This window comes from Saccostrea cucullata, unplaced genomic scaffold (assembly GCF_032062105.1).
Source record: "Saccostrea cucullata isolate Sc308-1 unplaced genomic scaffold, CSIRO_AGI_Scuc_v1 ctg8440, whole genome shotgun sequence".
Classification (NCBI taxonomy): domain Eukaryota; kingdom Metazoa; phylum Mollusca; class Bivalvia; order Ostreida; family Ostreidae; genus Saccostrea; species Saccostrea cuccullata.
In genome coordinates, this window is record NW_026924719.1 from 200,380 (window position 1) to 213,017 (window position 12,638).

The following is a 12,638-nucleotide window of genomic DNA, read 5'->3' on the forward strand; positions in this document are numbered from 1 at the left end:
TCTTACATTATAATTTCTTTTCAATGCTTAATTATTTATTATTTGTCAGACAATATTAGTTCGATATTTAACATTTACACCATTTTACTCAACATTATAAATAGCTTTGTATATGCACTTACTCGATGAAATTTGTTGCGCATGCTTGCAACTATGTTATTTTGTTATTTAATCTGATGTTCAATTATATTTAACATCTATTCAAACATTCACTTGCGACAATAGGAACATTCTGAAATAGTCATAACCTTGGTTTTATCCTTGTTAACAAATTGACAATGTTTGGACTAAAACTTCTCATATTTATTTCTACAGTACATTATACTGTATCAGGAGAAATTCAAAATGTATCCAACATAAAAGTGACTGCTTCGGGCAAATGTATGACTTCTAGCAAAGTCATGAATGTTTTAACCCTCATTGGACAGAAACAGTGCATTCGAAAATGTTTACAGAATCACCAGTGCAAGTCTGTGAACTATCGAAAGAAACAGCTCCATTGTGAATTGATAGCAGCAAAATACGGAGAATCGGGAACGTCTTTAGTTCTGGACTCAGAGTGTGACTACATTGAAATGGAAGATCAACCACAGGTTAGTAATGCCTCAACGTTTCTATAACACTGAAGACTGTGTTTTATTTTCCGTTGAATTAAAGACGAAAGATGAAAATGTCAGAAACAGTCTCAGCCATATATCCTTGTGCTAAAATATCAGCTTTTTAACAAAGTTAATCAATAAGGATGTAGATTAGGTAACAAACATTATTAAAATACCTAACTAAAACTACATCTATGTTTTATTTTTTATTCCTTTTGGTCACTAAAAAAGCACTTTGTATCTTTTCATTGTAATTTGAACACGCCTCGGAAATTCTTGGAAGATATTATATTGATGTTTATCTGCTCAGAAAATGACAAAATGTACCATTATTTAAGTATTCGTGCATGAGTATTTTACAATACACTTAACATAAACATAATGTGCGTTTCTAATGTTACACAAATCTTAAGGATTTTTGTTTACATTGCAGTCTTATTTTTCGGCTAGGTTTTGTATTTATGCCTTGACTTACTTGGTTCGATGTTCAAACATTTGGCACATCACGTATATGTATAACATGTACAGATTTCTTAATATAAGTCAATTGAAATACAGACATCAGTATAAAAGAACCTTAAATGTCATTTATTTGTTTACTTGTCTGATTTGAAATACTTCTCAACCTTACTTAATCTTGGGTGAACTTGAGCTTTCGTGGCCACATGATCTATAACTTCTCTCAGCTGTGTGTCTCTTTTACCCAATTTCAACTTAATGAAAAGCAAGTGGGTAACTACAACATAATTTGTCACACGGCATCCTTTAGTGAAGGATTTAAGTTGTTCACGGGACTAATTGTGTCGGATATTATTTTTAAAAAAGTCAGGGGACAACTTTTTTTTGGGGGGGGGGATCACACTCCTCTTTGAAATATTTAAAAATTTTCTCCAGATTCAAGCAAGAGGTCAAGATCATGATCACTTCACTTGACGTATCATGGGTCACAATGGGAATCGATGCTGAAAGTAGGAATATTCCGACAATTTAATTTTTGCCCTAAAGTACTGTAAACCACATTTTATTCGCGTGCGAGATATTTTCAAGAAGTTCGCGAGAGCCTCGTCATTGCGAATATTTCTCGCCGCGAACTAGTCCGAAAAGTCTCAATGTCTATAAACAACAGATCAAAAAAGGCTTGATCGCGAAAATTAATCGTCGCGAACTAGTTGAATCCTAGAAGATCGCGAAATAAAGTCGTCGCGAATAAAAGTTGGTTTACAGTATAACATGTATACATATAAGCAGGCTCTGATTTTTTGTTGTAACTAAGCAAGAATCTTTGACTTAAATTGTAATAAGGAAAGGGGAAAGAGCCAGTTTACAATAAATGATTCATGTTATATAGAAATCAATTCAAACAATTTTTTACAAGAATCACAAAGCCGCACAAAATTGTCGTAATGTTTATGCTTTTTAGATTGAGTTGATTGATTTTTCTCCATACATTCAAAGTTAAAATTTTTATCTTTGCACAAAACGCTATTTAGAAAAAAAACTTTATAGAACAGCACAGTCACGCTTTGTTCAAGTATCCATAAAATTAAAGTTGAATTTTCCATTTTACAAGTCGTAAAAGTTTTGGTTTCTTTTATAGCGTTCTTTTTATGCAATAAATAGAAGATTTTCATAAAATTCAAATTAATTCATGATCTTAAATAGGCGTAGGAAAGTACAGAAGCTAAGACCAATGGGTTTACCTTTTTCACAGGAGCTGACTGGATCTTGTAAGGCAACATCGTGTAAAGAGGAATGCGTGCCTCTGAGTAGCGGAAAACCATTCTGCGTAAATGGCAGTAAGTAATAAACAAATGGTTTACAGGTGAAAAAGACATCCTTTAAAACATTGCAAAGCTTCTTGGAGAACGAAATCATATATTTTTTTTAAGTTGATTGATTATTTAAGGAATGAAGCTCATTTCAACTTATGTTATACGATATAACATAACTTTGGGCAGTTTACGCTGCGCTTCGCGGTTTATAAAAAAGCGTAAACTGCCCCAAGTTTTGATATATCGTATAACATAAGTTGAAATTAGCTTCATTCCTTATAATTTAATTTCAGTATAGACAATGATAATTTTTCCTCCCGAATAAGGCTTCAAATTGAGCATTATTTTAAAAGTAACGTCAAGCGGAGTAATACGATTTTGACGTAACTCATTGTGACGTAGGCAAGTTATGATATCCAAAATATTATATGTTCCTCTGAATGATTCAGCCAATGAAATAGCTTGATACAAGTGAAATTAAATTATTTCGACTGAAAGTAAAATTTTCTCAGTAAAACTAAGTTTGATTAATAATTCTTGATCAAATATTAAAATGTCTTGCTTGACGTGATTAAATGAATAAGAAATATACACGTATGCAGTACTAAAACAAAATGTTGCAGATCAATTGCACTTATATAATACCTTCCCATCTCATGTTAACAAATTCAATGTATAAGTAAAGAATTATACGTCAATTGCATTTGAAAATATGTGTCAAAACATACATTTTTAATTCTTTATGTAAAATCATTTAAAGTGAAAGGACCAAAAATATTATTAAAGGTGATATAAACAATAATGAATATTTTTGTTGAAGAATAATTACAATATATAGAGTTAGAGACATTCTTTTAAATGGCATTCTCTGCAATATTTCAGTTTTTTTTTTTTTGCCAAAATATTTATAAAGAAATGTCTGTGCATAGAGTACTGTATGAATGTTTAATGAATGACCTGGAAATGAAATTGGAAGAATTTTTATTCACTTGTAGTATCCTATGTGGTATGGAACAAAATAGAATAGAAATGTCAACAATATTAACCCAATTAACAACAATATAACAACAATATAAACAATTATCTTCTCTTTGCATGTGAGATAAAGTTCTGTAAATAACCTTCTATGTATTCCATTCCAATGTTCCATTAAGCTAGTATATTGCAGAATGCCCTACAGGATGGCAGATAATCGGGGAGAAGAAATATTGTTTTGTAAACAGTCCTATTAAGTGGCAGGCTGCCAAGGTATGTCTTTTAAGATGGCAGGAGATTTGTGATCATCCGCTGGATATCTAAAACTCACAAATAAGTTAAGAGCTCTTTTTTAGTTTATAATAAAAATACATTTATTCAATCTATTAAGTGCCATGTCTTTTTACGATTTTTTAAAAACTACTACAGTAATCATACTTAATCATATGCCTGTGAAGGCTGTGAAGGGCTTTAAAGTGAGAACTTATATTTTGGAACTCTGATCATTGGAAAGGAAGATATTCATCATGCCAAAGCCTGCAGTGACAAGGGTTACGGTCTCAACCTATAGACCACCAACTTCAAAGTACCAAGCGTTTGGCAACGTTTCATTTGCTACAGTTATTCATAAACTTAGGTTTGTCGCAGCCGATGCTTGAACCCACTTATTTCTGATCATGGAGCGAGCACTCTACAAAGTACTCGAGAATTTTTCACCCATATACTAGACCTACACTCGGCACTCAGGGCCAATGAGCAGTGGGGGCTCTTTATGCTTACCGTGACATAAGACGTATATTTCAAGATCATATTCGAAAGACCTGTGACTTTTACTTCTATTGCCTAACGCTTGGGGAAGGAACAGTCACTACCAACGTTTACGTCTTAGATTTGACACGGCGCTGCGCTCGAGAATCGAACCCAGTCAAAATGGTGCATTTCATAAGACAAAAATGATTCTTTTCTTTGATTAAATTACATAAGGTACAGAAAAAGTGTGTTTCAACGAGAAAATTTTCAAGTAATGGCTTCCGTGGGAATCCGGGTTAGAATAGGTCCTCAGTACCCACTTGCTTGTCGTTAAAGGCGACTAAATGGGGCTGCCCTTCGGATTAGACCGTATAAACCGAGGCCAAGTGTCACAGCAGGTGTGACACGATAAAGATTCCTCCCTGCTCAAAGGCCGTAAGTGCCGAGCATAGGCCTAAATTTGCAGCCCTTCACCGGCAATGGTGACGTCTTAATATCAGTGAAATATTCTGGAGAGGGACGTTAAACAGTATACAAACAATCAATCAAGTAATGGTGCCAAATTTTCTGAATTTCTCTTGTGCACTTAAACAGTTTAAAGTTCTATGCAATAAATATAATAAAAGAGGTATATAAATCAAATTGACAAATCACAATTTCACAAGATGACACTTGAATATGGTGTCATTTAATTACACAGGAAATATTTATTCATTTTATTGTAGGGACCTTATCCGGCTGTGATTTTATTTAAGTCAATTACAAAAAATTGGTAAGATTTAATGTAATTGTACGATTGTTGTTTTTGAGGTCAAATATCAAATTGCAAACTTGAAAGCATGATATACACAAAATGCAAATAATCTAAAGAAGTATATAGGGTAAGGGCCATTTAAGGCCCCCACTCAGAAAATGTTTATCTTTACTATGGAGAGGAATAAGGCAAGGATGTTACTAAAAATATATAATTAAATTTGATCTGGCGTACCGTTGCCATGGAAACCGTCGTCAAAATCACACACCTTCAGACCTCTAAATCTGGCATCTAATGCCATCTATTTTTATTTAACCTATCTTTAATTTTATACCAACTATATTGTCTAAAGTTAATGATAGGATGTATACTTTGGGATATGTCAAAGTGACTATTTTACTAAGAAAATATATTTTAAATTTAATAGGTATTCCGTTACCATGGAAACTGTATTCAAACTTATTCCTTTATATCTGAAATAACGGCTTTATTGACAATTAAGAAATCTGTAATTTTGGTAGCATCTATTAAATATTCCCCAAATGTTTATATCTATATTTTGGATACCTTAAGATGATTTTTTTACTTAGAACTATATCAAATTTATAGGCAATTCCGTTGCCAAGGCAACCATTTTGTACAAACTTATTCCCTTAGACCAGTTTTTGTTATTATTTACCAAACAAAAGCAATCGTTAATTTTTTTATACAATTTTTTTCGTTTTTTTTTTTTTTTTTTTTTGGGGGGGGGGTTAACTATATATTTTTAGGAAAAAAGAAAACAAGATATGTTTTTAAACACCACATGTATGCGCCCGGCGGCAACAAAAATCGAAAAAGCTATTTTTAGCATATATGTTACAGTCAAGTTCACAAGGTCTTTGACCTTAGTGTCATTTGAAAACACTTAACTAGTGAAGTATGTATACAAAATATAAAGTCTCTAAGTCCTATGGTTCAAAAGTTAGAGTGAAAATTCGAAAAATCTATTTTTAGCATATAGGTCACAGTCAAGGTCACAAGGTCATTGACCTTGGTGTCAGTTGAAAGTGTTTAATTAATGGAGTATGCATTCTAAATATGAAGTATCTATCTCTCGAACGGTTCAAAAGTTATGGCGAAGGTTAAAGCTGACAACAGACAGACAAACAGAAAAAAACAGACAGACAAACAGCTAAACACACAAACAGACAGACAGGACAAAACTAATATACGTCCCAAATAAATTCAGGCGCATAAATATTTAACATTTTAACAAAAACTTGGTATTGAGGGACGTAGTTGTTGACAGGAATCAACTTTTCTCTCTTACAATAAGTCTGTCCGTTAATGCAGTCCTTTCCGATAATAACCTTGTAACTTAGAAAAATTAGAAGTTTATTATACAATTATAGCCTTTTGATGAGGTCAATCCCTCGATATATAGACCTTAGAGAAAGCATATCGACCGAGCACGAAGTGCGAGGTCGATATGCTTTCTCTAAGGTCTATATATCGAGGGATTGTACCGAATCAAAAGGCTACAATTGTCAGGCGCGTAGCCAGGCGTACGTTTGTACGCACAAACGTCCACATCATTTTCAAAAAAAAAAAAAAAAAGAAAGAAAAGAAAAGAAAAGAAAAAAGGAAAAGAAAAAAAAAAAGGAGAGGAAAGTGAGACAGGCGTAATATTGTAAAGCGTACTCATCATTTTTGCAAAATATAAGTAAATTATGATTTCAGAAATAAAAAAAAATATTAAGAAACAATTTAGAATTAACGATTAAAAAAATAAATGAAAATCAACAGAATCAGTTTTAAGGGAAAATACGATAATATACACCTTACTGACATCAAAAGATTTTCCTGGATTTTGGTTTACTATCGAAAATTGTTGATTTTTTTTTTTCGACGAATTACATTCTTAAAGAGTTTCACTATTGTAGATGTCACACAATAAAACCCTAGTCAATTCCCTTAAAACAATCGATAAATTTATATAATGCCAAAAATTTCAATTTCTATTAATGGAAATTACCTTCCAACCGCAATGCTTAACTTCTGTAACGATACCCCCCCCCCCCCCCCCCATCAATGTTAACCTTATATCGGATTCATGCGATAATTCGCATTATATAACTTTATATTGAACATCAATAATCGAAAAATAGGTAAAATTAAGTTTAACCTTAAAACAAATAATAGTAAGGGCTGTCGAGTATTGACATCCGTAAGACTACCCTAAAACCAGTAGTATATTTCGTGGTCTGTCTAAACCAGTCACAACCACTCTAACCAACTATCGCATTTTACCGTACGTATTTTGTCGAGCATTAACGTTCTAAAATTGTTTAGTTGGTTCGCTTTTGGACAGATCTTTTCTCATTTTTGAGTTACTGTCCGCATTTTGTACGAGGGAAGAACGGACCTTAACTAAATTTGGCTGCGTAACAAACCGTTAAAGATAAGAAAAATGCTAGATCAGAAGGGTCAAACATGAACATCGAAAATTCACCGGCTTCGCCCCCTGGACCCATTGGGGCCTTAAGGCGGCCCCCAAACCCCCAGCCTTTCCAGGCGTCCACATCAAATGTACCCTAGCTACGCCCCTGATTGTTTTATTATTTTTTATTAGTTAATAAGAAATGTCTTAAAATCTTTCTTTATAATACGCAGTACCTTCTCATACAAGGCATTGTTATGTCATTGAATTATGACGTTACAGTAATGAAAACCAGCTGCTGTATCTGTTTTTAGAAACATCCAGTCTATAAAGACTATTGTGACGTCAGCACTATTGTTAACGTTTCCAATTTTAGAAACAACAGGTTTATAATTTTTTTGAATAGAAACATCCAGTTCGTAACACTTTTTATACTTGATCATGTGATCCAGTTTGAACCAATCAGATAGTTGGAACAATAAGGAAAAATAATAAATTCTAGTACATGTATACATTATGATTTGTGATTTGATTAAATCTCTAATTTAAAGTCTTGTCAAAAATTGTTATACCATAATCATTTATAAAATTCAAATCACTGGCAGATGAAAATATGAAAAATGCTATTAATTGGATTTTATCATTTATCATTTTACGGAGGAATTCATAAAAAAAAAACATCTGTATCATTCAGCATAATTTTGCAATATGAACATTAGAATTTCGCTTAGCATGATCATATTTGAAGTGCAGAAATAAGTAGTGAAACAACATATAAACTTGTATTTTTTTTTTATATTAATTTTATGAATTTTTAATTTATGATTCTATAGCCAAAGTGTACTTGTATTTTTTTTTTATATTTATGAATTTTAAATTTATGATTCTATAGCCAAAGTGTCGCCCGCGTGGCGCAGTAGTTAGAGTATCTTTCTATAGAGTCGGGAAGTATAAGGAGTCAATCCTTATGTTGCGGAATCGAATCCCACCAAGGGATGTGGAGACCGGTCTTTCCTTTGACTTCGTATAAACCGAGGTCCCGTGTGTAGTAGGAGATGGCACGAAAAAGATCTCTCGCTGGTCAATTGCCCTAAGTGCCGAGTTTAGGTTAGAAGCTGTTGCCCTTCATCTCCGAGTAATCAATCATTTTCTAGTCTTTTGCCTCTTCGATAAAAAATTAATTTCAACTGGTACAGTGTACTTTTTTGATATTTTTCTGACAAGAAATACAACTACACGGGTAACAACCTTGACTGTATTAAAAACTACGAAGGTAGCAATGACACACGCCACTTTCTCAACACTCAAAAAAAATGTATTTTAAAACTTCCTATCTGTAGAGTCCGGAAAAGAAATCACAATGTTTTAACTAGTTAATTAAAATAAAAAGAAATTAATTAGTATAATATTTTTTAAAAAATAAAAATAAAACAGTTGAGGTAAAAAAAAATCAGTATCATGTTGAGTGCTACTTCAGTAATCAGTAAAAAATTGTTTAGAGAAAGGGTATATGACTACATGTATATGTACATGTATAACGGGTCTTTCGTAATACAACTAAGTATAAGCCTATGTAATTTAATAATTCACACTATGATAATTTTTATAATAACAAATTAACCCTAAAAATTCAGAAATTAAATTAATGAATTATTAGAATTAAAAATGTGATGCATTTTTATTGCTTTGTAGCACCGAGACTATATAAATAAAATGTTGATTCAAAACTTTCTTACTATTATTTTTATTTATCTTTATTTATCTTTATTAGGCCTATTTATTATATTTATTTTGTACATATAAATTATGCAATAAAATTAAATCATAGAAATATTAATATTATTTTTATTGTCTAGTTGTACTCAACATTTATAGAAAAAAAATTATTTTAGTTGGTTTTATTGAAATTACTAATGCCCCGAACTTCTAAGAATAACGTTGAATTTTTTACTCGTCTGGGTGGCCGTACATTTGTTGCCTTGTAAACAGGTAAACAATGAACGATACGGGAAGAAATGACAACGTATAAAGTAGATATAGAAATATGCACACACAATGAACGTATTTTAACATGATCAAATAATTTTATAAAATGTATACTGTGTATATATTTCTTCTATGAACTGATTTAATGTACAGTAGACGAAGTTCGAGAGATTCGAAGGTCAAACTCGATCATCGTGTTCCTTGAGATCCACACCCGTACATTCACACATCAACAGATCAATGTTGATACACAAATGTACCGAATATATATATATATATATACTCTTTAATCACAAATATGTTTAAAAACAGATATGTCTAGAACTTTACGTTGGAAAAAATACATGTAAATATACATGAAGCAATCGATAGAATCCCTTCGAAATAAAAAAATTCAACACATGTCAACAACGTCGTCGTCATTCTCCGTACATGCTTGTGACGTCACGCGAGTCAGAAAGTGCTATTTTTCTCAAGGTTTTTTAATTTTTTAAGTGTGTGCGACTTTATGAACAAGATTAATTTTTTGAATGAAGACTTTCTTTGAAAATATCTTTTACGTGTGTAAATATCTTTCTTGTTCAAGGCGTCGCACATACCTAAAATCGCCGATAACGATGCTAAAAATGCCACTTTTAGGCGTTTTCTTGTAAACTAAGTCACTTTAAACCTTCAATTCTCTGCATATTACTTAAATCAACATATCAATTTAACCATAAAAGAAAAGTATAAATTTTAATCTTTCAAAAAATATCAATTTCAATGAGGTTTATTGGCGTTTAAATTGTACCAAAAACGGGGGCCAAACTATTATAGAAAACCCTATATAGTTCTTTGAAATAATGTATATCAATTCAACAATTTTCTCGGAAATCAGAATTCTGTATAAACTCTCTAGTAAATATGTGTGTCTTTTATTTTATTCCCTTAGGCTAGCTGCATTTGGATGGAAGCACATCTTCTTGAAATAGAGAGTGAAGCTGAACAAATCTTGATTCAAAACAAAGGTACGTTTTTGTGTTTTCTTTCTGTAATTTGAGTTTTTTGTGTTTTCTTTCTGTAATTTAAGGACTGAAAAAAAGTCCACTTATGGATTTTACGACAAAATGTAGAAGGATTATCAGATATTTTTATAATTTAAAAACCTACTTTAGTTTTGGCACAAAAATGAAAAGCTACTATGATTTCAAAAAAATTCAACATAACACGGACGGATATATGTCGATGTTATCAAATAATATATAGCAGGCAATTTAAACATTGGTCAGACTGAGTATATCTTGAATTAGTCAATTTGTGTATTGGTGGCATGGTTAAAAAATTATGAACATTGTCTACGACTTTTTGGGACAACCCTCGTATATATGTCAATGTTATCTAATTATATATAGCAGGCAATTTGAACATTGGTCGGACTGAGTACATTTTGAATTAGTCAATTTGAGTATTCTTAAATCAAGTAATTTAAACTAAGAAATAATAAATTTATAAGAGAAAGTAGATAAAGAAAAATAAGAAATGAAAATTTACATTTCTTGAGTGCAGTGTACCAACTTAAATTGATTGATGATATATTTCATTCGATGGACTTTTTCTCCACGTCCCACAGTGGGATTCAAAAACTCGACGTAAAGATAAACTCCTTAGCTGGCTCGCGAATAAAATTTTAACCACTGCGCCCTGTAGGAGACTCATGGGAGGCTGGGAATACCTTGATAATTATCATTTTTTCACACAATATATATTATAGATTTTGCAGAATGTTATTTCCGTATTTCGGAATGTTTTGGCAGGGTGTTTACTCTATTTACAGTGTAATAACATTTTTGATTCTCGGGCTCATTTAAGAAACCAACAGATCTAGGATTAGGGGAAAACAGTAACGGAATGAATGTGAACCATTTTTTTTCAATAAGTTAAAAAGAGTTATGCGCTGGACTACTAGTAGTATTAAAAATTTCAAAACATACCTTTGTTCAACCATTTCCTAAATGTATATTCAATAATTTTCCGAATATTAAAATATTTAACTATTTTCTTTATTTCTCAACGAATCACACACATTTAACTCCATATATTATAAAATTTAAGCCTCCGGCGATAGATGGTGGATGGGGGGAACAGATGAAGAGTCCGAGGGCACGTTCATCTGGGTGCATTCTAACACAACATTGAATTACACAAACTGGCTGGAAGATGAACCTAATAACGGGGGTACAGGTGAAAATTGCCTCGAAATACTTTCTGATGGTCTGTGGAATGACAACAAATGTGACTCTTCTTTTTACTATATTTGTGAAAAAATGATTAAATAGTAAGTTTTTTTCAATAAATGTTGTGCATGTACATATGTAACTAAGAAGCATTAAATAGCATTTCTGATTTAAGGAAGATGTTTTATTTCTAAAGAACATACCTGATACTATATTTATCATACTTTTTGAATTAAAAATAGATATTATTTTAGATCATGAGACAAAAGAAAATCCTATTTTTATTACCCCCGCTTGAAAAGCGGGAGGGTATATAGTAATCGTTAATTCCGTCCGTCCGTCCGTCCGTCTGTTACGCTTTGGGGTACCCATCTCTTATCCGCAACTCCTCTTATACCACTGAATGAACTTTGATGAAACTTTCACAGAAATTTTATTTCATATTGCCATTGTGCACCTCCTATTTTACTTTTTGATCCGACATATTTTGGGTTTCCCATGGCAAAACATGGACACTGCCATTTATACACATATGGGAGGCAGGGGGGGGGGGGGTGGGTATCATTTAGTGAGTCCATTGCTCACAGTACCTCTAGTTTCTAATGAAGTTCTGATTTTCTATGTACATGAACGAGGATTGTTTGAAAAGTCCGCAGACTTTTTAAAATAAGCAAAATATTTTTTATGTGTGAAACTTCATTCCATGTGTTTGTGTTAAGTTGTATAATATACTTTTAAATCTACACGTTTTGTAACCTTAAAACAAACTAAACAACACTTAAATATAAAAAAACATTCCATCATGAGGTTCTCAAAAATACTCTCCCTATACATTTTAGCCCGATAAAAGTGCCCTCATTAAGGACGACAGACCTAATTCGAAATTTCGCGCCACTGCGCAGGAAGTCGCGCATCTGCCTTGAATCAGATTGACGTAATTAGGTATTGCAAAAGATGATGGATATACATTCTTTAATGTTAACAAAGAGTTTCAAACGTTTACTACCAATTCAAAAATATTTTACACAATTCGATTCACATTCATTTGTTGATTCTATAAGTAAATGATTATTTTACGACATTAGCCATAAGCGCATGGCGAGTAAACAAAAACGTGTTGTGATGTTGATGACTTTCCTGACTCGCCGGTTAGGCTGGCTTTGTTCA

At 32.3% G+C, this 12,638-nt stretch overlaps 1 protein-coding gene across 1 annotated transcript; it reads left to right on the top strand.

Annotated features, from left to right (window-relative positions):
• Positions 1-251: 251 nt before the first annotated feature.
• Positions 252-11,591, top strand: LOC134267115 (C-type lectin domain family 10 member A-like). The gene is made up of 5 exons (XM_062749337.1): positions 252-593; positions 2,311-2,395; positions 3,540-3,619; positions 10,190-10,265; positions 11,350-11,591. The coding sequence occupies exons 1-5, from the start codon at positions 279-281 to the stop codon at positions 11,571-11,573; spliced, it is 780 nt and encodes a 259-aa protein (XP_062605321.1). The 5' UTR covers positions 252-278; the 3' UTR covers positions 11,574-11,591.
• The last annotated feature ends 1,047 nt before the right edge of the window (positions 11,592-12,638 follow it).